The sequence below is a fragment of the Danio rerio genome, chromosome 21 (assembly GCF_049306965.1).
Source record: "Danio rerio strain Tuebingen ecotype United States chromosome 21, GRCz12tu, whole genome shotgun sequence".
Lineage (NCBI taxonomy): Eukaryota > Metazoa > Chordata > Actinopteri > Cypriniformes > Danionidae > Danio > Danio rerio.
Window position 1 is genome coordinate 9,231,359 of NC_133196.1, and position 27,735 is coordinate 9,259,093.

General features: G+C 36.7%; 2 protein-coding genes across 9 annotated transcripts in view; one reads left to right on the plus strand and one right to left on the minus strand.

Moving 5' to 3' along the window:
• The window catches only part of s100z (S100 calcium binding protein Z), a 35,906-nt gene extending 11,121 nt beyond the window's left edge, over positions 1 to 24,785 (minus strand). Inside the window, exons 1-5 of one of the 8 annotated variants that reach the window (XM_073934662.1) lie at positions 24,112 to 24,785; positions 15,739 to 16,150; positions 7,249 to 7,361; positions 6,655 to 6,833; positions 5,422 to 5,578 (exon numbers count right to left, since the gene is read on the minus strand). In XM_073934662.1, coding sequence (XP_073790763.1) covers positions 5,422 to 5,562 — 141 coding nt within the window. In that variant the 5' untranslated portion in view covers positions 5,563 to 5,578; positions 6,655 to 6,833; positions 7,249 to 7,361; positions 15,739 to 16,150; positions 24,112 to 24,785. Of the gene's footprint in view, positions 1 to 5,421; positions 5,579 to 6,654; positions 6,834 to 7,248; positions 7,362 to 15,335; positions 16,151 to 23,901 lie in introns of those variants that run through there. The other 7 variants (XM_073934663.1, XM_073934661.1, XM_073934660.1 and 4 more) reach the window with 7 other exon arrangements.
• On the plus strand, positions 23,820 to 25,226 carry ch25hl2 (cholesterol 25-hydroxylase like 2). The gene has a single exon (NM_001114570.2). The coding sequence runs from the start codon at positions 23,950 to 23,952 to the stop codon at positions 24,811 to 24,813; it is 864 nt and encodes a 287-aa protein (NP_001108042.2). The 5' UTR covers positions 23,820 to 23,949; the 3' UTR covers positions 24,814 to 25,226.
• Positions 25,227 to 27,735: the final 2,509 nt, after the last annotated feature.

Here is a 27,735-nt window from a genome sequence, read left to right on the forward strand (position 1 = left end):
TATGCACATTTGTCCTCATGACCATGATGCAATTAAAGCGTACTTTTGTGCTTTTCATATAAACTCCAATAAATTAGCATATTTATTTTGTGAAGCTGAACTAATATGATCATGCAGTAGCATAGAAATATAAAAGGAGGTTCTTTATTTTGAGAATATTGATTTATAGATGTTACACCATTATAAAAATATAGTATATAATGTGTAATTTACAAAAATACTAACAAATGTATATATATATTTATATATATATATATACACACACACACACACACACACACACACACTGTATGTGTGTGTGTGTATATATATATACACACACACTGTATGTGTGTGTGTGTGTGTGTGTGTGTGTGTATATACACACACACTGCATGTGTGTGTGTGTATGTATATATATATATATATATATATATATATATATATATATATATATACTGTGCGTGTGTGTGTGTATATTAAGAATTTTGAGTGAGATGTTGTACATTTTATATGCATTTATATTTATATATTTACATTACTATATGATAATAAATGTGTTATAGGGGCATGATAAAAATAATTATAATAATAAAACAATTAATAAATAATAACAACTCAGGAATTTAACAGAACTTCTGTTCTAAAGTCTACATTGTAGAAACGCTTTAGAAATAAAATCGAATTGAATTAATCGATTCAAACAATAAATATTAAATCTATGCTTTAAAATTTTAGGTGTATTTATTTTAAGTTGCATTTAACTTTTTTTCACATATTAGCATATTTAAGTTGGTATAAATTTATTTAAAAAGAAACAAACCTATTCTGTTTGCAAATTTTGGTGTGTATGTTAATTCATTTATGTGTACATTCACCGGAGAATGACACGCGATGTGGTAAAAATGCTGCAATGTTGAGGTCACAACTGACATTGCACAAACAGTTCACAGCAGTTCGTTCACTTGTCCTTTGTGACTTATAGCTGTGAAACAATAAACGTACACTCGCCGGCCACTTTATTAGGTACACCTGTCGAACTGCTTGTTAAAGCAGTAAAATTTTTAATCAGCTAATCACATGGCAGCAACTTAACACATTTAGGCATGTAGACATAGTCAAAACGATCTGTTGGAGTTCAAACCAAGCATTAGAATGGGGAATAAAGGTGATATAAGTGACTTTGAATGTGGCATGGTTGTTGGTGCCAAACGGGTTGGTCTGAGTATTTCAGAAACTGCTGATCTACTGGGATTTTCACGCACAACCATCTCTAGGGTTTACAGAAAATGGTACGGAAAAAAGAAAATACCCAGTGAGCGGCAGTTCTGTGAGTGCAAATGCCTTGTTGATGCCAGAGGTCAAAGGAGAATGGCCAGACTGGATCCAGCTGATAGGAATGCAACAGTAACTCAAATAAGCACTCGTTACAACCGAGGTATACAGAAGAGCATCTCTGAATACACAACACGTCCAACCTTGAGGCGGATGGGCTACAGCAGCAGAAGACCACACCAGGGGCCTCATGTATCAACGCTGCGTACGCACAAAAACTTTGCGTACGCCAAGTTTCACGCTCAGAATCGCTCACGTTTGGATTTACTAACAATGAACTGAACGTGGGAATGTGCGCAGCTTCACGGCAGCTTTCTGGCAGGCGTACGCACATTTTTTGTGCGTGTCTGTTTTATTTCCATTGGCGACTCCTAGAGGCAGTTGTGTTAAATTCTTCTCTACAAAGTGTCTGAGCCTTGCAATGGCAGCTGTATGAGACGGGTTATATAGTAGGTATGTAAGATTTCCATACCATACAGTTGACCAGCTAAACATTAAAGCACAATTTGCAGCAGTCGCAATGTAATCTGAGCAATCTACCGCACACACATTGCTATAAAGACACTATCTGAAGATGAATTTGCATGCGTGAATCAGAAACATTTCCATTCAATAAATGTACAAATAAAATATGATGCACAAACTTATTGATGATTCCTACTTGTCTTTCTCGTGACAAATAGTGGGCAAAATCTGATATGTAGCGGGGGAAAAAAAGAAGAATGAATTCATCAGACGCTGGATTCGAGCCGAGCTTATGCTCGGACGTGTCAGTACATGATCACATGCTTCTTATGAGGTGCGCCACTGAGACTGCTAAGAGAACTGCAACACTTTACAGATATAAACCACACTATTTCTTTTTTAAATGTACTCAGTGCGATGTTCAGACCCAACTGTGTTAACCGTATCAGCTAAACTCTCCCACTCTATTTTTTTTCTTTTGTTGTTAATTCCGCCGAACAAACTTGCAAATAACACCGCTTTTCTCCGGTCTACCTCCGAAAGCAACACCTCCAATTCACATTCTGTTCAAAGTTTCTCTTTTTGCTTGCTTTTGCCATTGCTTTTTCGTTGGGTTTTGACATTAGCATAGTCATTAGCATATTCATACGGGGGAGGAGGCAGGGAGGGGTTTTGTGCTCGTGCATGTTGCGCTCAGTTTCACGTTCATTCAGATGTACAAAAGAATACGCGTGAGATTCGGCGTACGCAGTGTTTCATACATCTGAATTTTTTTCTGCGTACGCACATTTACAGCTTTGTGCGTACGCAATGTTTTAGTAAGATTTCCACGCAAGTCTTCGTACATGAGGCCCCATGTCCATCCCTTTATGACTACAGTGTACTCTTTTTCTGAAAGCTACTTCCAACAGGATGTCCATGTCATAAAGCGTAAATCATCTCAGACTGGTTTCTTGAACATGACGATGAGTTCACTGTACTCAAATGGCCTCCACAGTCACCAGAACTCAATCCAATAGAGCACTTTTGGGATGTGGTGGAATAGGAGTTTCACATCACGGATGTGCAGTCGACAAATCTGCACTGTGATGCTATCATGTCAATATAGACCAAAATCTCTGAGAAACATTTGCAGTACCTTGCTGAATCTACGCCACGAAGGATTAAGGTAGTTCTTATGGCAAAAGTGGGTTCAACCCAGCACTAGTAAGGTGTACCTAATAAAGAGGCCAGTGATTTTGTATTTATTTATTTATTTGTTTATTTGTTTATTAATATTTGCATTAAGTCTACATTATTACAAAAACTTGAGAGGGTTCTAAGGTGCCTTCATAAATACATTGGAATAATGAGAAGTTTCTTAATAATAATATTAATATCAATTATAATGATAATGTTGCAGCATCCGCATCCGCAGTGTAAAACATGCTGGATAAGTTGGTGTTTCATTCTGCTGTGGCGACCCCGGATTAATAAAGGAGCTAAGCCGAAAAGAAAATGAATAATGATAATGATAATTCAACAAAATAAGAAACATAAAAAATATTGGTGAAGAAATAAGCAATCTTAAGGAATAATTTTTTTAGTTTTATATTTTTCAAGTAGCATTTAACAGATTTTTTTAATATAAAATCATGAACAAATGATCAATAAACTAACTAAAAAAATTATGAGGGCTGAAAGAGTTTATTCTGCTACTAACACACACACACACACACACACACACACACACACACACACACACACACACAGAAAGATGAACTGTCCAAATACTTGAGTAGGACACATTTGACCGTGTGGCTGTTTTCATGACCTCGTGTCTCATTTAGATTCAGCTTTAGTTTCCTAATGATGAATGGGGGTTTAGTTTTATGGAGTGATATTGTACGCGATGGGAAAGAAATAATTGTTTTAATTCGTTAGCTCAGATGTTCAGCCAGTGCTCCGTCCTCTGCCTGTGCATGCCGGAAATGAGCTGGACGCAAACACTGTAAACCAGACGGCCAAATTAACCAAATCAGCATCACTAATCAACACGCCGGAGCCAAAGCCTCAGTCACACACAGACACACACACACACACATATTAATACACGCGCGCACGTCAGCAACAAATCTGCAGTTTAATAGATGGAATTATGGGATTACGTGCGCTTGACTGAGCCGTCGGAGAGGTGATGTTATGGGCTGTTTTCTCTGAACTCTGCTCTGTGGGTGCTCATGAAAAAGCTCTCATGTGATACGAGGTCAGAGGATTATTTCAGCCACATTTTTTAAATTCACTTCATAAGGAACAAACCAAAATAAACAGCAACTTCAAACCTGAAAAAAATACTGGTGTCTTATAAATATGCAAATGTTAATATTTTAATAAACTTGATTTCTGTGCAGTTGAGAACTAATTCTAAACTAAAACTAATCTTTTTTTTTTAACTTGGAAGTTAGCCTGTTTTGTTCATTAAAAATATCGGGATAGATGTAATATTGCATTTGCTTACGCCTACATTATTTTCGACCATTAAATAATAATTAAAAGGCATATTTCAAATCCATGTTGAGTTTATTTATTCATTTATTTTCCTACGGTTTAGTTCCTTATTTATCAGAGCTCACCACAGCGGAATGAACCGCCAACTTCCAGCATGTGTTTCACACAGCAGATGCTCTTCCAGCTGCAACCCAGTACTGGGAAACATTCAAACACTCACACACACACACACAAATTGGCCAATTTAGTTTATTCAATTCATGTCTTTGGATTTTTGGGGGAAACGGGAGCACCAGAATGGGGAAGTCCCAGAGTAAAATGAGAAAATATGATACATCAGTGTTTTAACATGGAAAACCGTCTTTACGCTGTTTTCATCTGTTTTTATATAATTTGTTTTTATTTTATTTATACTTGTCTCTTTTATTACTGTTTATGTAAATCACTTTGAATTGCCACTGTGTATGAAATGTGCTATATAAAAAATTGCCTTGCCCTGCTTTATTTTACATAATGTATCTTTTTTTTATTATTAGAAAATTATGTTAAATAACTAATTATTTTCTATTATTACATGAATAAAAAAAACATATTTTGGTATACATTCAAGTTTTATATAAAATATATTGATGGATATTTTTATAAACAGTTTTATTAATAACATAACTGAATGAATATCATTAATTAATTTTTTGGAGTTTTTTTTGTTTCATCTGGATCCAGTAAAATAGCTAATCTGATTTTTTGTAGAGTTTCTTTTGTTTATTTTGTTTCCAAATTAAAAAAAAATCTAAAAATACTAAATAAATGTACATAGATTTTATATAAAACATGAATATTAAAATATAAGCTATTTTGATTGATTAATTATTAGTAATCTAATAATTAATAATAATTATTAATTTAACAATTATATTTGATTATAATTATTATTTTTATTACACTGTATGTATAATAAAAATTGCATACATATAACATAAATGTATATATATATATATATATATATATATATATATATATATATATATATATATATATATATATATATATATATATATATATATATATATATATATATATATATATATATTAGTAGTAGATGCTAGAAAAATCAAGCCAAAGTAGAAACAGTGATAAAACAGTGTGATGTCTAACCATGAGGAAGTCGGTGAGTTCAGCGTTGAGAAGCTCCTTCAGCTCTCCTTTGCTCAGTTTGTATTTGTCTCCTTCACTGCCGGAGTAGTTGTGGAAGACGGTGATCAGCGCATCCATTGCTCCCTCCAGTTTACTGGGCATGACGGACACAGAGAACCTGTGGAGAACAGGCATAAGCTGTTTACATCGACCACACCCTCCATAATCCAGTCAAAACTGCACTAACACACACACACACACACACACACACACACACACACACACACAAAAAAAGACTGGGTTATTTTAACCCAATGCTATGTCAAATACGAACAAACACAACAGTTGGGTTTAAAAATTGTACTTTTAATTTAACGTAAAGATTTGTGTGTGTCCATATTTGAGCCAACACTGGGTTATTGCAACCCAGCATTTTAAAGGTGTACAGTCATTTTTTAACCAAGGTTTGAATCTTGTTTGGTTATGAGGAAAAATAGTTTCTAGCTAATAATATATTACCAGTTTAAATCATTTTGATTTCACTGAATATTCTTTTATTGAAACTGTATTTGATAATGTTGTTATTGGAGCAACTCAAGTTTACTTAGTTGCATACTTGCATTTTTTTAGGTTGCCACATACAAATTTATTGGATGGAAATCCTGCACTTCATTACATTGAGTTTGGCCTTTTTTAACTTATTGTTTACTCAACAAATAATGTTTGCTGTTTGTTCAAACTACCTATTTAAAATGAGCGGAAACAACATAATTTTTGAGTTTTTTTAGGGATAACTTAATTGTTTTATGTTCAATCCACTTAAACGTGTAAAAACGAATAAGTTAACTTAATTATTTCATGTTGAACACAAATCAATTGCATCCAGCATTGTTTACAGTGTTGGGTCAAAAATAGACAAACCTTTGAATAATTTTTACTCTTAAATTTAATCTATGGTTGAGTTTGTCCATATTTGAAACATCATTGTGTTACAACAACCCATACATTTTTTGTTTTAAGAGTACGGCTTGTTTTGTCAGCTTAATATTTACACCACCAAACACATTTTGATTGTGCTACCACAGTAATACTATGGCAATGATTATTTAGTAACATTAGATGTGACGATAGCTACAGTAAAACTTCTTATTGTGCAAGTAAACCAATTAAAGTCAATTAAAAATAAGAATCATCATTTAAGTATCAAGCAAACCTAAAGTTTGTTGCAGAGGAGAGAAAAAGAAAGTGTTTTACCTGGTTGAGAGTTGAGAGATGAAGGCGTGTACGTGTGTGTTGTTGAAAAGACTGTTTTGAGGAGTGTGTGCAGTTGTTTATGAGGAGACCTGTGCTGGAAAAGACTCTCCTCTGTCACTGTGACTCAGGTGTTGCACCATAGTAACTGTGTGATCCTGATCCACACCCACACACCACACCTGCACACAAAACACAGGCCAAATTAAAGACCAGAGGCCTCCTGAGAGATTTCCACACTGACACTTGTAGAGCTATCTTTATGGGGACTTCTCATAGACGTAATGATGTTTATACTGTATATTCCATCCCACTACCCCTTAACCAACCCTCGCAGGAAACAATCTACATTTTTACATATTCATTCTGTGTGATTTATGAGCCGTTTTCCTTATGGGGACCAAAAAAATGTCCCGACACTTGAAAATTTGCTGGTATTGCTATACTTCTTTCCTCATTTCCTGATTTTAGTCGCATTACTGAAGTGCAATACAGACATGTAAACACCACAATCAAACTATTGCTGTCATTTACAGTGCTAAATTTGTAAATTACAAAGTCTTAGAACAGATTGAGGTAAAGGATCTGGCAAGTTACCAGAGGCAGGATAGTTGTCACTGATGAAAGTGAATATTCAATCGGAAGTCTCTGATGGACATCCAAGCACCGGGAGTCATAGCAGGACGCTAGCACGGTGAATCAATCAGCATCTGAATACCAAAACAGTCAGTAAAGGCAACACGTACACGACAGCAACTACCTGAATGTACTAAAGTTTACAAAAACTCAAAACTTCCACACTTACTGTCACTTCTAACCATAAGAGTTTACCCATTAGAAAAAAAAGGACGGCAACACCGATGATGCATACCGAGTTACCAAAAGCGCTCAATTGTTATACTTCCTAACTGCAATCTGATAGGTTCAAATCCTTAACACGACACTGCCAATAGCAACTACAGTGATCGTCAACCAGGTCCTCATAGGCTCAACAAATAAGCAGTACACCAGCCAACAGCCATAAAGGGCTATTCCACCCTGCTACATACAGTACATTTATGAATTGTGCTCTTCACAGGTGAGTGGGCTTGCCAAACCACCCGTAAATATGCTCCCTCTCCTTACTCCATCACTTATTTCTCTGAGCACTAATAGTTGCTTTGTATAATTAGTACTACTTGTGTGTATCACCTCTTTTTGTTGAATTAATGAATGCCTGCTCAATAGTATGTTGCTTTGGACAAAAACATCAGCTAAATGACAAAGTAAATGCTGTGTAAAATCAGTATCACATTACACACTACGTGTAAAGCTGTACACAAGAACAAAATCAATTTTTTTTTAAAGCAAATGCCTTTGATTGTGATTATTACGATAGACAATATCTAATGTCTCCGAGACATGTTGGTGTTTTGACATGACAGAGGTCCCCAGGGCTCACTGGACCCCACATGGGGCCTCACATACACCCGAGTCCAAAGGGCCCACCTTCATGTCACAACACAGCAGGAGTCCTGAAGTCTGACATCTCACTTCACTCATCTCTGCAGTTCAAACGGTCAAAGTTAAAAATATATGTCAAATTATACAGTGACGCCTGCCTCATCATGTCCGTCTAAAATCGGCTCATCAGCATCTCTGTTCTAGATGCATGCAAAAGAGCTCTCATTTTGTTCATTAAGTCATTGCAACTGATCAAATAACAAGGCCTATTACCTCCGACAGGGGAATGAGAGAGCGAGTGCGGGAGAAGAAAGGAGATGATTGTTAATGTTCTTCTCATCAGCTGACTGGAGCGCATTTATTTAATCATATGATTATCAGTGACTCATGGTACTAGAAGAACAGATGGAGAGAAAAAAAGATGGGTATGATTGAAGGCTTGCGTGGTTATATGTAGAATTTTTGGTGATAATTTTTATTACTTTAGTAAAACTTTTAAAGATCAGTTCACCCAGAATTCTTGGTGATAATTTTTATTATTTTCAGTAGAACTTTAAAGGATTATTTCACTCAAAAATACAAAGTTGTGTTCGCTTATCTTCCACAAATTAGGATAATTTACATGAAATCCAGGAGCTCTGTCCAGGGCCGGATTAACCAATGGGCATAAGCATAGGAGCCCGTGCGCACTTAAGGCCCCTGTAAGGTGGGAAAAAATGCAGATTTTGAAGTGTCTATTTAGGCTAAGTGCAAATAGTGCACCTCGTTAGAACAAGCTAGTTAAGCGATTCATGCCCATCACTGTTTGATTGACAGAGACAACACAACTAAAGAGAGTAGTAGACAGCAGTGTAAGTCGCGTAGTTTGTAAAGTGCATGGCAACATGTTTTGACGCGATCGATCATGAACCCGGTTTCAAGATCAGCGTTTGATGAACACGTTCTTCTTTTTATCCTCTACATATCAGATATTCATCAGGAAGACAAGTAGGAATCATTAATAAGCAAGTGTATTATGGAAGACTCAGATTCATAGAACTGAGGTGTTATTTCCAAGTCATATGCATTATAAGCTTTTAGAAGTTATACATTAAAAAATACCCTTAAATATAAATTTTTAGTACTGCTTCAGAGAACTTGAACAAGTAAATTAAAATCCATTAATTTTTTTACTTTTTTTTTTTAATTTTTTTTAATCAAAGTGCGCTTTAAATGCTTTAAAATAAGTTAAAACTTTGTAGATTACAAATATATACTGTTTATCGTTTATTTAAAAAATGTGGCCGATTAATTTTATTTTAAAAAATATGATATTAATCTTTTTTTTTTATTTTACTATAGGGTTGCAGCTAGGTCAGGGGCCAACAAGACACTGTGCCCAGGGGCCTCTGAATTCCTAATCTGGGCCTGTTTCTGACCCTCCATAGAAAGAAATGGTGCCAAGATGTTTGAAGTTAAGGAAATAAAATGTTTTTTTTCCTTTTTATTTTATTTTCTCATCCTAATTAGCAATAGTTTGCTCTGCCTGAACTGTATCTTAAATAGGGCTGCACATTATATCGTTAAAGCATTGATATCACAATGTATGCATCTGAAATGGTCACATTGCATAGATATGCAATGTTGAATTAGGATTATATTTGAGCAAAAGTCACAGTTCAGAACACAAGATTTAAGCACAACGGAGTGAAATTCTATAGTTTGCATGTTTTTAAGGCCTGAGAGAGATTAAAGTATTCAAGGATAAGACCCTTTGCCAATTGGAAGTTTAATAAAGAATAATAATATTGCATTATGTTTACAATAAAGACTCTGCAGAGTAATTTTTACATTTATATATGCAAAACCACAAAGGGTGCACTGCTTATTTCACTTTCATCTTTGCTTTATTACATTTATCTATGTTTGTAATTTGTAACGTTTTATGCATTGCAGAATCCTCCTAATCAATCTAAAATCAATCTAAATGAATACATTTGGTAACACTTAAGGGACCAATGTTCACTATTAAATAAGTGCTTATGTGTTATTTAGATATTGGCTGCTTTTTAGTACTTATAAACTAAATATTATGCATGATCTTATTCTACATCCCTAACCCAATACCCATACCTTAATATCTGTTAATAATTAGCAAAGTAAGAGTTAGTTTACTGAAAAATAAAGTCACATGGTTTGCTAATACCGAGAAGTGAGAAGTGACATTAAAATAAAGTGTGGCAATAAATTCTCTCCAAATAGTGCCATTCAATCATTTGGGGAAATTATAGATACAATATATTGCAAATCGCAGAAAAAAATATATCGCAATGTCCAATTTTTCCAATGTGATACAGCCCTAATCTTAAATTTAATAAATTAAATAATAGATAAAACAAACATACATGACCACCCCATAATTGTTCATACCATTGTGAATGCATAATCGTGCCCTGCAGTCTATGCAGAAAAATATTCAGTCATCAGTTTAAGACATAATAGTTTACATATGCATTTATTGTAAAATAGGTATTTAAATATCCTTGAAGCAAAGTACAATTAGATGCATAGTTTCTATTTTAATAGATACCTATGCTTGCACATGGAAGTTGCAAGCAGTAAAATAATTAGTGCAAGTTTGGTTAGCACTGTCACCTCATAGGCCGCTGGCTTGAGTTCCAGCTGGGCCAGTTGGCATGTCTGTGTGGAGTTTGCATGTTCTCCTTTTCTTCGGTTTCCCCCACAGTCCAAAGACATGCGCTATGGGTGAACTGGGTAAACTAAATTGTCTGTAGTGTATGAGTGTGTGTGAGAATGCGAGAGTTTATGAGTGTTTCCCAGTTCAGTGGGTTGCAACTGGAAGGGCATTCAGAGTTCTTCAAGATTCTTTGGATTCATCTTCAACGCCTCCTTTATTTTACCCCAGAAATGCTCAATAATGTTCATCTCTGGTGACTGGGTTGGCCAACCGTGGAGCACTTTGACCTTCTTTGCTTTCAGGAACTTTGATGTGGAGGCTGAAATATAAGAAGCAGCGCTATCCTGCTGAAGAATTTGCCCTCCCCTGTGGTTTGTATGTAATGGGCAGCACAAATGTCTTGATACATCTGGCTGTTGATGTTGCTATCCACTCTGCAGATCTGTGTCGTACCCCCATACTAAATATAACCCCAAACTATGACTTTTCCTTTACCAAACTTGACTGATTTCTGTGAGAATCTTGGGTCCATGCGTTATCCAGTAGGTCTTCTGCAGTATTTGTGATGATTGAGATGCAGTTCAACAGATGATTCATCAGAAAAATCTACCTTCTGCCACTTTTTTAAGTGATCAACTAGAAGTCAAGTTTTTATTTGTTGCTCTACTAGGATCAACGACAAGACTTTTGTCAGGTAGTGTACATATCCTCTGCATAATTTGTTAATGCAGCAAGGGTATAGTTTTAAAAAAATGTAAATGTAAAGTGTTGTATTTCAATGTGTGCAAACTGAAAAGAAAATTTAAAAAAATATATATATATATTGGCAAAAAAAAAAAAATAACAAGAGTAGGCTTTGATTTCATGGCGAATTTAAAGCGCTGAAAACTTTGAATTAAAAATGTGATGTGTTTGAATGAAATGTATGAATGTGGTTCACCCAAGCGAGTGTAACCCCGCCGGTCCAACAACACCCATGAGAGTAAATGACCTTCCGCATGGGAGTTGGTTGCTCTACCAAGGAAGCTCAAGACCATAACCTATAGCATCTGTCGCCAGAGCAACTTTAGAGGTCAAAGGAGTGAGGTTTACCTGCACAGCACTTCACTAACTGGCCTCTGCTAGTCACCCCCCCTAAACCTCACTCCCATCCAGGTCACGGCACCAATGTAACCCCGACGGTCCTACGCCACCCAATATGCTCAGAGCATGGAATTGAATCGGGGACCTTCGATATGGGAGTCAGTTGCTTTACCAAGGAGGCTAAAGACCATGGCTTCTAGTGTCTGTCAAAAGGGCACCTTTAGTGGTCAGAGGAATGAGGTTTAACTGCATATCACTTCACCAGCTGGCCTCTGCTACATGAGCATACGTATTACACAAACAAACAATACCCAAAAATATAAACACTACACACACAGAGGAGAGTGGGCTTGACAAACTACCTGTAGAAACACTCTTCTCTATAAAAATAAAACACTCCCCTCCTTCACTTAATTCTCCGAGCAGTTGCTTTGTATAATTAGCACTTCATGTGTGTATTGCCTCTTCTTGAGTCACTCAATGCCTCCTCAATTGTAAGTTGTTTTGGACAAAAGCTTCTGCTGAATGACTTAATGTAAATGCGATAGTCAATTTATAATTTGATCAGTGCCTGTGTCTCTTACATCTTCACATGCAGGAAGCTAAAATCATCTTTTATGTTCTCCTGAAAACATGGATGGGCAAGTATATTAACACTAGTTATCATTTTAAGATAAACTACGCCAAGAAAGTACTCTTAAACTGAATGGATTCTGATTGACTGCATGTTTTCAATCCTTCATCTGCTTGAAAAATCATTTTGAAACTGTGTCCGACAGTATAGTGTATTTAGTGGAGTTGTTTTTGCTTTATTCAGTCTGGTTCACCTTGTTCAGAAAGGTTGAGTGCTTTGATTGGAAATTCAAGCAACATCCTCCAAGCACAAGCGCTTACGTCACGACTATTATTGCTCAAAGGAACAGGACTCAATGACGTAAGCTGCGTTTTTGTTTTTCTAAAACTATGCATCTAAAAAATCCCATGGGGGGTTTCTTCTTTTTAACAAAGCTACAAAGGTTGCCAATTTGTGAAAAATCAAAATCAATTGTTTATTATTCACGTCATCAAGGTGTAAATCTAATAAAACAGAAAGTCCGTCTTAATAAAGCGTGGTGGTGTTTGGAGATCTGTTTCTCCCAGAGGATGGAGACAGGTCTATTTTTTACCTCCTGCTTTTACCTGAGGGAGCGAGCAGTGGGTCAGGACGAGGCTCAGGTGTGCTTCACCTCTAGCCCTCCGAGCTCAAAGTGTTTTCCGTTCATTAAGATGATGAAACGTTTCCCTTCCTACTGCTTGTGTGAATTAGAGTGAGAGAAACTACTGAATTGACATTATGAGCAATGACCCAGATCATCACGCATTAATTCTGCGGTCTAATATATATATATATATATATATATATATATATATATATATATATATATATATATATACATATATACATATATACACACACACACACATATACACACACATATATATATACACACACACACACAAGGTCTCAGCGATTATATTACAGGGGTTGTCTAAACCAGGGGTTCCCAAACTTTTCAGGCCGCGACCCCCAAAATGACAATGCCAGTGAGTCGCGACCCCCAATATATTCTGAGGTGGTTATAAATACAGAAACCTTGCATGCAATGGAGCACACACACCAATGGACCCAAGTCTATTCTTCTTTTAATTTTTTTAATGTATGAGAGCTGTAAATGGGCAACAAAGTTTTACCAGGTGTTATGAAATCTGCTGCATCTGACACTATTGCTGTGTCTTTAATATAATGCAATTACCCCAGGGGTTGCAATCCAATAGAAGTAGTAACTATAAGCTACCATAGTGACTATATGGTATAAACGACTATTTTTTTCTCTTCAGTAGGTTATGGATAAAATATGGTAATTCTTATGGTTTAATAAAAATAAATAGATTTTTGGAAATCACCAGGCGACCCCCCCTTCATTGTCCCGCGACCCCTCGGGGGGTCCCGACCCCCACTTTGAGAACCATTGGTCTAAACAGCATGAAAGTAAACGGCAGAATGCTGCATATAAAGGTTTCATCTCATCTTGAGATGGCAAAGCTCGCTGCTTGTTGTTTTGATAGTGATGTATTTCTGACCTCTAGTGGCCAAACTTCGATAGTGTTATTTTAGATTCATTCATTCATTTTTTTTTCTTTTAGCTTAGTCCCTTTATTAATCTGGGGTCGCCACAGTGGAATGAACTGCCAACTTATTTAGCATATGTTTTACGCAGCGGATGCCCTTCCAGCTGCAACCCATCACTGAGAAACAGCCATACACTTTCTTTCACACACATGCACTGCAGACAATTTAGCTTAGTTAATTCACCTATAACATGTCTTTGGATTGTGGGGGAAACCAGAGCACCTGGAGATAACCCGAACATGGGGAGAACAAGCACAGAAATGCCAACTGACCCAGCTGAGGCTTGAACCAGCAACCTTCTTGCTGTAAGGCGATTATGCTACCCACTGCGCCATCCTGATGCCGTTATTTTAGTTTTTTTTTACTTTTAAATAATAATTCGGTTGATGTTTTTAGTTTTCACATTCAGCCATTTTATTGTATTTATGCTTTTTTTTTTTTACATGTAGCATTAATAATTTTTACAATTAGTTATTTTGGCATAATTCAAGCAAAGTAAAAAAGAGACAAGCTGAAAAAATAAATCCAGATTAAATGTAATATTTCTAATTAAGGGCTTGTAGTCTCATTGGTAACCAAGTACACTACTTTTTACTTTTAAAATTAATATTAAAAATTCATTTGTTAGTGATATACTTAACACTTGAATTCTGAACTGTGGCTGCATTTATTCATAGAAATACCCATTAAAAGGAGAATATTGTGAAATATTACTACGATTGGAAGACTTCTAACTGAATAAATTTTAATATTATTAAATTATAATTTTTTTGTGACTTTTTTTGCCCATCAGTGATTTTTAGTGTCACACAATCCTTTATTCTTAAACATTTATTATCCTCATCAATTTCGAAAACTTATCACTTAAAAGTGGCTGCTTAATATTTTAAAATGTAAACTTTGACCCATTTTAAGACTTCATTAATGTAAAAAACAGCATTCATTTGAAACAGAAACTATTTTGAACATTATAATTCCTACTCGTGTTACTCAAAGATGGCAATGAATGAATGAGTCTTATGAACACCCCTTCAAGTAAAGTGTTACCGCATGAGCATAGCATATTAGTTTTAATATAAATTTAGAAAATCTTTATTTCTTTGCAAAATAACATCAACTGACCTACCAAAATAATAATTATTATTCCTTTTCAGCTTAGTCCCTTTATTAATCTAAGTTTGCCACAGTGCAATGAACCTTCAACTTATCCAGCACATGTTTTACGCAGCTAATGCCCTTCCAGCAGCAACCCTTCACTGGGAAACATCCATACACACTCATTCACACACATACACTAACAAATCAGCTTACCCGATTCACCTATAGTGCATGTCTTTGGACTTCTGGGGGAAACCAGAGCACCCGGAGGAAACCTACGCGAACACGGGGAGAACATGCAAACTCCAAACAGAAACGCCAACTGACCCAGTCAAGGTCGAACCAGTGACCTTCTTGCAGTGAGGTGATCTTGCAATCCGCTGCGCCACTGTGTAGCCCCTTATTATTATTATTATGGTTATTATTATTTATTCATTTTAGATCACAATAATTGTTGATCCAAAGCAACTTTACAAAAGTAGAACATTATTATTACACTACAGTCAAAATCAGAAAATCTGAAAAGTTATGCTGTGCACACAGGTTTCTGCATCTTGTTTATATACACTGTGAACAGCAGCTACGCTAATTATTCTCTTTATTCTCTACTTTTCACCTGATTTGATCCAAGACCAGCGACGAGATGATCAAAAAGGTGTCCATATCCTGGACCAGGCCAAATCCTGAGCTGCTGTGGTGGTCATGGAGGAGTGGAGAGCATGAGACTGATTCCTGTGACGCTCCAGGGAGAGTCTTCGCTGAGGTTCAGCTTCCTGCCTCCGCCGCTGAGACTGCAGCTCTGCACAAGATGTTTGGCCAGCGAAGAAATTAAAATGGTCATGCCCAACTGAGTCTGGTTTCTCTTAAGGTTTTTCATCTTTACTCTCGCCAATTGGTGAAGTTTTTTTTTTCCCTCTCCGCTGTCGCCACTAGCTTGCATGGTTTGGGATCGGTAGAGCAACGCATCTTTCCAGCAAGTCATCCAGGCTGAAACCCTCCGTCAAGCTGGAGTGGCTTTAACTGAGCATCTGTGATGAGAAAAAATGCCAGTTCAAGTCTAACAGAAACATGATGAAAGCTTCACTTTTGTGTTATGCAATTGAAAAATATGAAAAAAGCTTGCTCAGAAATGCATGCATTTTATTATTCTCTAAAACTACACTCAAACAAATGATTTTGCTGCTCGTTCAAACTACTTATTTAAAACAAGCTGAAGCAATGCAATTCTTGAGATTTTCTTCGAACAACTTAAATGTTATGTTCAATCCACTTAAATTTGTTAAGTTAACCTAATCAATTTTTTTTTGGACAACATGAATGATTTGTGTTGAACCCAGCACTTTTTTGCAACCCAAACTCCTTAGTCACGTCGTATGTCCCGCCGATCACTCAACGCAGAAGTTTACACTAAGCTTTACTTCCATGTGGACGGCTTTTCCAGTGTTATTAGTTTGCACAGTAGCTCGCTGTGTACATCAGAAGACCACGACGACAAGGTTTAAGACCAGCAAAGAATGGTTCCAGAAAGCAGGTAAAATAAAAAACACAAGCCAACAAATAAAAAGTAAATATCAGGGTTAGAATGTGGTCAAATCTGAAATTGTAATAAAAAAATTTTAAAAAAATTAAAAAAAGCTTTTTTTCTGGATTTCTTTTAAAAACACTGGGTTTGGGTTTAGGGAAGTGGGTGGGCGCTGATCAATCGGTGCTTTTAAAAACACTATCGGTTGGGTTTAGGGAAAAAGGAGGATGGGCAAGTTGTTCGCTCAGTTAGTCAGTCAACAGCGGCCTCTGGTGGCACTATGGGCACTTGCAAAAGAAATTTGAGATCTGAAAAAGTGACTTCTGGTGGATTCACAAAAACTGCAAAAAAATAAAATTTAAAAAACGTACCTCCAGGGATGCATTTCGTGATCTCCAGGGATGTATATAGGGGTATGTTTTAATGATGAGCCTGGGTTGCCTATTTTAGTTTCTATTGAACACAAAAGATGATATCCTGAAGAATGCTGGTAGGCATTGACTTTCTAAGGGTTTCCCCTTACTATTAAAGTCAATGAGCACCAGCATTCTTCAAATTATCCCCTATTGTGTTCCACAGAAGAAAGTAACTCAAATGTTTAAAACCAGATGATGGAGACTGTATGATGAGCTACTTTTTAAATTTGGGTGAACTATCCCTTTAAGTTAATTTAAAATGTCAAATTATTAAATTGTATATGCATTCATAATAATATCATGCATATGAATAGCTTAGAAAATAAACAATTATAAGTGTTAAGGATGTCTGACAGCCTCTAAGTGACTCATACATGATTAAGTGATTCATATTTTCATTCTGTAACTCAATCCAGCATTTGCATCCACTGATGTCCTTTAATGCTGTGGTTCAAGTTGCACCAGAACATGATTCTAAGAATATTCTGAACTGTGAAAATGTCTGCTTTATGGTAATGCAAAAATTTTTCTACATAGTTACATAACAGAAAAATGCATAAAAGCTTTTCTTTCCTTTTTTTTCAAAATCTGTCAATTTAATATTCTCAAATCCTTACATACACTAGAAAAAAAAGAAAAACAAACCAAATAATGCTCATTTGGAAATGACTTAATTTAGCAAACAATGACAAAAAAATAGCCAATGTAATGCCTCGACTCACTCAGGAAGGATCGCAGGATTCAACAAAATGTAGATTTTTTTTTAAACACTCACTTGAAAAGACACCGATAATACAGGAGATACAGGAACAACAAGGATGGCCGACAAGACACAACTTAGAATACCAGACGAGGAACTGACTGAACACACAGGAACTTAAATACACAGGAAATGAATAAACTGATTACATACAGAAGTGAGAATTTTTCCTGGAATACAAAGTCTAAATAAATTTCTTGCATAGATATGATATGAATAGCTTACATAAATGAATAGCTTAATAAAATGACACTTCAGAGAATGAAAGCATTGCAGCCTTTAGTGACTCATTAGTGATTCATAGTTTTTTCCCAGTAGTGTGTCCAGCATTTTTAACACCAATCTCTGATTTTTTCATACTGCTAACAAATCATTTACATATTACATCACACTCAAACAAGATTTTTTTTACAGTACAGCAGAAATCTGAAAGATTATGATGTTGTAATCAAAAGTAACCAAATGAAAACCAAAGAAACAAGGGAACAACATAAGTTAAAATATTTGTTTTAAAATATATGTCTTGCGAACCAAAGTTTTCTTGATGCAAAGCCTTTTCTACTTTATTTTACTATTTTATTTTGGTATTATATATATAAGTTACAGATTTTTATTTACTTTTTTATTATTTTAATTTTTATTAAGGGTTTAGTCGCTTTTAGCTTTTTTGTTAGTTTTTTTATTTTTATATACTTCATAATACTTCAGCATATTATTTCAATTCTATTCCAAGGCAACATCCAATTTTCTTTAAGATTTTAGTCCAACATAGGCTCATTCTGAAAACGTAGCCCTATACGCATTTCTGGACATATGGCTGCATTTAGTCTTTAAAGCGAACACTACGGAGCAGTGTGACGCTATTCCTTTTCTCAGGGTGAGAATGTGGTAAAATTTAAAAACGTGGTGAAAATCAGGCTGCCGCGAGGGCTTTTCTTTTTCTAAGTTGCTTTTGAAAAAACTGTCGGTTGGGTTTAGGAAAGCAGGTGGGCGCTGGTCAATTGGTGCTTTTGAAAACACTATTGATTGAGTTTAGGGAGGCAGGTGGGCCCTGGTCAGTTGGTGCTTTTGAAAACACTATTGGTTGAGTTTAGGGAAGCGGGTGGGCTCTGGTCAACTGGTGCTTTTGAAAACACTGTTGGTTTAGTTTAGGGAAGTGTGTGGGCGCTGGTCAATTGGTGCTTTTGAAAACACTGTCGGCTAGGTTTAGGGAAGTTTGTGGGAGGATGAATCGATCGGTCGGTCAGTCAGTCAGTCAGTCAGTCAGTCAGTCAACAGCAGCCTCTGGGGGATTTACGTGAGAACAGCAGGCGCAAATGGCACTCACAAGAGAAATTTGAGATCTCAAAAAGCATACACAGCGGCCTGGCGGATTTACAAAAACAAGAACTACAAAAAATGTACCTCCTGGGATGTATTTGGTGCCCTCTAGAAATGATTATAGCCGGCAGCTAGCTCTCTGCAACTCTCACATGGTCGCCCACAGAAGCTAAGCAGGGCTGCGCCTGGTCAGTACCTGGATGGGAGACCACATGGGAAAGCTAGGTTGCTGCCGGAAGTGGTGTTAGTGAGGCCAGCAGGGGGCGCCCAACCTGCGGTCTGTGTGGGTCCTAATGCCCCAGTACAGTGACGGGGGCGGTATACTGCTCAGTGAGCGCCGTCTTTCGGATGAGATGTTAAACTGAGGTCCCGACTCTCTGTGATCGTTAAAAATCTCAGGATGTCCTTCGAAAAGAGTAGGGGTTTAACCCCGGCATCCTGGCCAAATCTGCCCACCGGCCTCTGTCCATCATGGCCTCCTAACCATCCCCATATTCCAATTGGCTTCATCTCTGTCTCCTCTCCACCAATCAGCTGGTGTGTGGTGTGCGGTCTGGCGCAAAATGGCTGCCGTCGTGTCATCCAGGTGGATGCTGCACACTGCTGGTGGATGAGGAGATTCCCCCCATTGTGTGTAAAGCGCTTTGAGTGCCCAGAAAAGCGCTATATAAGTGTAAGAAATTATTAATTATTATTATTATTATTATAGTATGTAATCAGAATAAGTGTGGGTTTATTTTGTTAGTTTTTATTCCCTTATACTTCATAATACTTCAACTTATTATTGCAATTCTATTCCAAGGCAACATTTCTACTTTTCATTTAATTTCATTAAAATTTTCATTTTTTTCTGTCATTTTTTAATGTTATACCTTCCTGTAATCATTTGACAGAACTTTTTTTTTATGCATCAAAAATTAAAAGATCAATTGCGATGAAAGAAAAATTCAATATTAATGTTTCAAGTTCTTTTCATTTTTTTATTATTACATACAGAATATTCTGAAAACAATCTAAAGTAGCATGTGGTCTTAATCATGAAGAATATTATAAGTAACATACTGATTTTATTCACTTTTTTTTGTTTGTTCTCATTTTAGTTTTCATTAGGGTTTTAATCATTTTTTTTTGTTTTCGTATACTTCACAATACTACAACATACTATTTCAATTTAATTCCAAGGCAACATTTTTACTTTTTTTCAGTTCCTTTTTTATATTTGATAGTTTTCTAAAATAATTTCACAAGACGTTTTCTATGCACTAAAGATTAAAAATCAGCTGGGATTAAAAAAAAAAGTCTATATTAAAATTTCAAGTTCCTTTCATTTTTATTATATACAGAATATTCTGAAAACAATCTAAATATGATAACTGGTTTTAGGGTTTACCACGGTTTGGAAAAGTCAAGGTTTTAATACTGCTAAAATGTTCTGCTATACCATTCCCAAGGTATATGTAAGGTTTGCTAATGCATTTTTATTTGTTTGTTTTTGAAACTAATGAAAAGAGTAGAAATCAATTATTTATTTTAACTAATTAGCCTGACATGTTTACTGCTCCCAAATATTATAGTTTTTTCTTTATAAAATAAATTGTGTTCAATGAGGAAAACGTTTTTTTTAATTGTTTCGTTGTTTGTTTTACCCAGACATTTAAAAATAACTTATTTTAGAGCAGTAATCATAATACTCTGATACCGTGATATCCTGAAACCATGGTATATAAATCAAAGGTTATCATACCGTCAGAAACTTATACCGGCCCATGCCTAATCTAAAGTAGGTTGTGGTCTTTATCATGAAGGATATTATGGTATAGCATATAAGTTACATAGAGATTTTTATTCACATTTTTTTCCCTTCTCATTTTAGTTTTCATTATAGTTTTAGTCATTTTGAGGTTTGTTTTGTTAGTTTTTATTTTCTTATACGTTTTTCAACATATAATAATAGTATTATATAAGAATAATATAAGAATAATAATTCTTCAACATATAATTTCAAGTCTATTCCAAGGAAACATTTCTACTTTTCATTTAATTATCATATGTCAATTTTTTATTTTATAGTTCACTGCAATAATTTGACGACATTTTTATGCATCAAAGATTAAAAAATCAACTGCATTTCTTTTTTATTATTATCATTTATTTCATTTATACAATAAATTTTGAAAACAATCTAAAGTAGTATGTGGTCTCAATCATGAAGGATGTCTTTTTTTGTTTTGTTTTGTTTTGTGTGAGAAGTGGATCATTAATGCCCCCACAGAGAGCCGCTCGGTGGCCTTTTGCCCTGTCCTGCTTTCTCCTCGAACAAACAAACTTTATTCTGCAAAGAGATTTATGCATGACCACAGTGACACCCCAACTGCAACTTCCTGGTCGGAAAAACATCAAAATATAAACAAGGGCTTTTCATCTGTGTGAATGACTGACAGAAAAACGATGATTAATGAGAGAGAGGGAGAAAGAAAGAGAGAGAGACTGGCCTATACTCATCATTATACAGAGATGGGTTGTTTATAAGCAATTTCTAGCCAGACAATCATATGAATATTAACAGAGATGTTTTGTAATGACAGTTTATGTAAATTGATTGATATTAATAGAGGGGTTTTGAAAGAAGGTGCAACAGGAAATGAGACGATGTGGTAAAAATGCTGTAATGTTGAGGTCACAACTGACATTACACAAACAGTTCACAGTAGTTCACTTGTCCTCTGTGACCTATAGCTGTAAACCAATAAAAATACTACACTCACTGGCCCCTTTATTAGGTACACCTGTCCAACTGCCCGTTAACGCAAATTTCTAATCAACCAATCACATGGCAGCAACTCAATGCATTTAGGCATATAGACATGGTCAAGACGATCTGCTGCAGATCAACCCGAGCATCAGAATGAGGAAAGAAAAGGGATTTAAGGGACTTTGAACATGGCATGGTTGTTGGTGCCAGACAGGTTGGTCTGAGTATTTCAGAAACTGCTGATCTACTGGGATTTTCACTCACAACCATCTCAGACATTTTAGGAGATTTATAAACCCCAGCCAGACTAATTCCCAATAAGGTGCATCTCTGTGGGTCTGCAGAGCATGTGCGACTGTCTGTGGCAGTGTTGATAGGTCTCGTGCACACAGAAAGAAACAGGTAAACGACTACTACTTAATCAATCGCGGCTGTTTGGTTATATTGGGTGGATATGAAAAAAAGCGTAAAAAGATGATAATAATAGCTAAAATAATAATAATAAAAAAGCAAAATAATGTCTAATGGCTTGTCTAGAAAATGCTTCTTGATATAAGAAATTGTAGATATTTAGATTAGAAACAAGAAAAAAATCTAAGCAAGAAAAGCATTTTTTGCAGTGTGTGTGTCTGCGTGTGTATTTTTGTGTATGCGCGCTTGAACTTTGTAACGACTTTGTATGTGACTCATCCATGCAACTGCACAACAAATACTCATTGGTAAAGTTCTTACTGTAGTATTTCTCATAAACACTATGTGAGATCATCTTTTTTCTTCAAGTCTGTCTGTTGTCTGACGTAGCCGAGGAAGGAGATTAAGCCTTAAACTAGACTAGCCTTAAAGGCGCAGTACGACAAAACAGCCCCCTAGTGCAAAAATGTATAAATTAGAATCTTGCAAAAGGTATAATGAAAAATCTGATGGGTGTCTTAAACTGAAACTTTACAGACACATTCTGGGGACGCAAAACACTTATATTAAATCTGGAAAAAAGGGGAACCTAGGTGACCTTGAAAATTTGATTCATTTTCTTCAGCATATTATTTCAATTTTATTCCAAGGCAACATTTCTACTTTTTGCTTTATTTTTTCTATTTTTGTATTTTTTTTCAGACAAAGTTCCTCATCTAATGTTGAAATTAAATATCATCTATATTTCCATTGACTAAAATTAAATCTTAAAAATGCCTCACTCACTAAAATATTTTGCTGCTTGTTCAAACTACTTATTTTTAGTGAGTTGAATTAACCCAATACTTGAGTTTTTAGGGTAACTTAATTGTTTTATGTTCAATCAACTTAAATTTGTCAAACTAATTAGGTAAACTTTACTTTGTGTTGGGACAACATGAAGGAATTATGTGTAACCCAGCTTTTTTTACAGTGCTGCTACATCTTATCCAAATATTATGCAAAAACCTGAATCAAATTATATCTGCTTTGATGCGCAAACATTAACATAATGAGTGGGTATGACAGCCTTAAACTTTGTTGCCAGCAATCACCTGCTGTGCACTTTCAAGTCTATGATATGAGCTGCAAATCTTGCATAAACATTTACCCTGCCTCATTGAGCAAATCTAACAATAACATTTAAATCCTGATTACAGAATTTCCTGCATCATTTGAGGCAATTGTAATGCATAAATCTTTGATCAATCTAACTGTAGATGAAAGCTATCAAACATCTCTCTGTTTCTAGGTCATAAATGAGTAGTGAGAGGACTTAACAGATCGGCTGGTCAAATGTTGGATCATCCTCCAACTACCAATGAAAAGAGTGTTCACTCACACACACCATACCAAGAGAAAGGGAGCGTGGGGAGGTGAGAGAGAGAGAGAGAGAGAGAGAAAGAGAGAAATGCTACAGATGCAGGAGGTGGTGCTTGGGCACATTTTAGAAGCGTAAAGGCCTGCCTCATTTGGCGCACAGCAGATCCTTTACAAAAAGCCACATCCACCACTCAAAACAAGAGAAAGTCGCCACCGGCCACTGCCAGCATCCTCACCATCCCGCCGCAGGAGTAACAACACATATCTGGCCATCAAAGAAGAGCATGCGTCCCGGCGGTGCACACAGCATGCTGGACATCAGCAATACAACCTGGGATCTGTCGAATCAATCGGTGCTGCAACCCCTGTGGGACTACCTCCAGCAAAACCACGAGAGCAGCCTGCGCTCACCGCTGTTTCCCGTCATCCTCTCGGTGTCAATGTACCTGGTGCTGGTGTTCTTCTACACTGTGCTGGATCTACTGGCTCCCACCTGGCCCTCCATCCGCCGTTACCAGATCCACCAGGACCGCACCGTCACCTGGTCCAACATCGGCTCCACTTTGGCGCTCACCACGTACAACCATCTGCTCTACATCTTCCCCGCCGCCGTGGCCCAGTGGCTCTGGCGGCCACCCATCCCTCTGCCGCGCGAAGCGCCCACGCTGACTGCCTTCCTGCTGGGAATCGTGGGCTGCACGGTGGTGTTCGACTTCCAATACTACTTGTGGCATCTTTTGCATCACCGCGTCGGCTGGCTGTACCGCACCTTCCATGCTCTCCACCATCAGTACCGCCAGACCTTCAGTTTGGTCACCCAGTACCTATCCGCCTGGGAGCTCTTCAGCGTTGGCTTCTGGACCACAGTGGATCCTTTGCTTCTCCAGTGCCACTGTCTTACTGCCTGGGCGTTCATGCTGTTTAACATCTGGGTGTCCACGGAGGACCACTGCGGGTATGATTTCCCTTGGGCGATGCACCGTCTGGTCCCTTTCGGCCTTTGGGGTGGAGCTCTGCGGCACGACGCTCACCATCAGCTGCCGGGCACCAACTTTGCACCTTTCTTCGCCCACTGGGACTGGCTGGGAGGCACGGCGACTATGCCGGCTCCTGTGAAGACAAAAAAAAGGGACGACAAGGAAGCCTGAGGCTCCTTTTCCCTTTCTCACCCTCGCTCTCATCTCGCTCCATCTGTCCCGCCCCGTCTCGCACATTCCCCCGTCTCTCTATTCACCCCCCCTCGAACTGCAGATCAAGTGTCTTACTAACAAGCAAGTAGAGGAGAAGCAGAGCTGAACATTCCCAACAGTCCTTGAATGTATAAAGTGTCTTTTTTTCTTGCAAATCTCTCTATTTTTCTAAAAAGAAAACCTCTTTAGCATTGGCCAACTTGTGGAGGGTTGTTTTGTGGGATATCTCAGGTTAGTAGTTTTGGCCTTATGTTTGCAGTGTCTTTTTAAAGAGGTTACATGTGTCCAAAATGCCTTGTGTTCCAATGCTTGTTATTGTATTTTGACAGTTTTCACTAAACTTGGGTCAATAAAATGATGTTGTTTGTTAAGTTATTCTTCAGCTGTGTGTTTGAGGATGCTTTGCAATATTTGGTTTGCTGTAAAAAAAAAAAAGCATTGACCGTTTTAGTCGTTAGAGAAGAGGAGCTTGTGAAGTAACAATGTGTGAACACAGACTTGTTGGCAATTGCAGTTGGCTCAGAAAGCGTTCAGACGACTTGCATCATCACTAGCGCTGCTTGCGTTTGTTAGTATAAATGCATGTACAGAAAGTAAATGAAAATTACAGACGATATGAGCTTGCTGATTATGAAGGCATAGCCAGTTTGAAGTTACAAAGCACCCAATTAATATGAATGTGGTCATAATTTACTCACTCATACAGTACATCATTCCAACGTCAAATCACTTTTTCTCCCTTGATAAAAAAAAAATGTCATACACAATGTCCAAGCTGCTCTTTCAGAGTGTTTTACACTGTCAAGCAAAAAAAATCTAATCATAATGCAATGTATGAATGCTTAAGCTAATGCACATCATGTGACTGATACATTTTTGACTGCATTACATTCAAATACCCCATATAAGACTGAAAGGGACAGTTGCCCACAAAATAAAAATGTATTTATTATTTATTCACCTTCATGCCATTGCAGAATATTATATTATATTATATTATATTATATTATATTATATTATATTATATTATATTATATTTATTATATTTATTATATTTATTATATTATATTATATTATATTATATTATATTATATTATATTATATTATTCATTCATTTTCTTTTCGGCTTTGGCCCTTTATTAATCTGGGGTCGCCACAGCGGAATGAACTTATCCTGCATATGTTTAACGCAGCGGATGCCCTTTCAGCTGCAACCCATCTCTGGGAAACATCTATCCACACTCATACACTACAGACAATTTGGCCAACCCAATTCATCTGTACCGCATGTCTCTGGACTGTGGGGGAAACCAAAACACCTGGAGGAAACACACGCGAACGCAGGGAGAACATGCAAACTCCAAACAGGAAACCCAACTGACCCAGCCGAGGCTCAAACCAGTGACCTTCTTGCTGTGAGGCGACAGACACTACCTACTGAGCCACTGCGTCGCCCTATTTTATATTATATTATATTATATTATATTATTTTTTTATTATATTATATTATACTATATTAAATAACATTATATTATATCACATCACATTACATCACAACCAATTATATTATATTACATTATATTTTTATTCAACATAAATTGCACGTGCTTCATTCATACCTCCTATGAATTGACAAAAAGCTCCATAAAAAGTAAATCTTCTGAAGCCATACATCAGATCTGTAAGAAGCAGATCAAAGCGTAGGCAACAAGAGCTCTAAAACCTCATTTAAAAAAACACCTTTTGAGGCATCTAACCAAGTTGGATGTCACTGAGGCCAAACGATATTGGTTCTTATATCACATGACTGAGAATATGGCAAAGTGCAAATGTACTGTAAATGCCACTTCAGAACGGTACATGGCTTAAAGGGAAAGTTCACACAAAAGTTCACTCACATTCAAGTCATTTCAGCTCTATATAATCTCTTCTTTAACAGATATGTCCAAGCTTTTTCTACAATAAAAGGGATTTTTGCAATAAAAAAAGACAAAAATAATCATACAAAAGGTGATAAACCATGATCAAGCTGAAGAACATACAAACATTTGAGTTACACACATAAACACAAGACATTTAAAGCTATTTAATAAGTTTATGTGCTAACAATAATAACAGACAATAATTTAAGTCAGATAAGCTCTGAAATCTCATTCATTCATTCATTTTCCTTCGGCTAAGTCCCTTAAGGGTTACCACAGTGGAATGAACTGCCAACTATTCCAGCCACAACCCAGTACTGGGAAATACCCACACACTTATTCACACACACACACACACACACACACACACACACACACACACACACACACACACACACACACACACACTACAGTCAATTTAGTTTATTCAATTCACTTATAGCACGTGTCTTTGGACTGTGAGGGAAACCGGAGCATCCGGAGAAAACCCACGCCAACACATGGAGAACATGCAAACTCCACACTGAAATGCCAACTGGCCCAGCCGGGACTCGAACTAGCACCCTTCTTGCTGTGAGGTTATGGTGCTAACTACTGCGTACCACACAACAACCATGCAATTAATGTTTAAAATAGGACAAAACATCATAGAATTTGCTGTGCACCATATTACCAAGGCTTCTTTAGTCGTAGGACAGAAGTACTTGAGCCAGCTCTGAATTATCCTTTCCATTATAGCAATAGCAACTAATAACAAAAATTTCAATTAACCAGTGATCAAAAATAGTGTAAAATAGACATTATTAGAAGTTAATTAGACATTAATAGAAGTCATATAAGCTCTGAAATCTCAATTTCATTAAAAAAGGTTTTAGTTTTTTTCTCCACATATGACAGGCTGGGGCAGCATGGTGGTTCAGTGGGTAGCACGATCGCTTCACAGCAAGAAGGTTGCTGG

Coding starts and splice junctions, on each gene's coding strand:
- ch25hl2 (NM_001114570.2), top strand. CDS start 23,950: ATGCGTCCCGGCGGTGCACACAGCATGCTGGACATCAGCAATACAACC.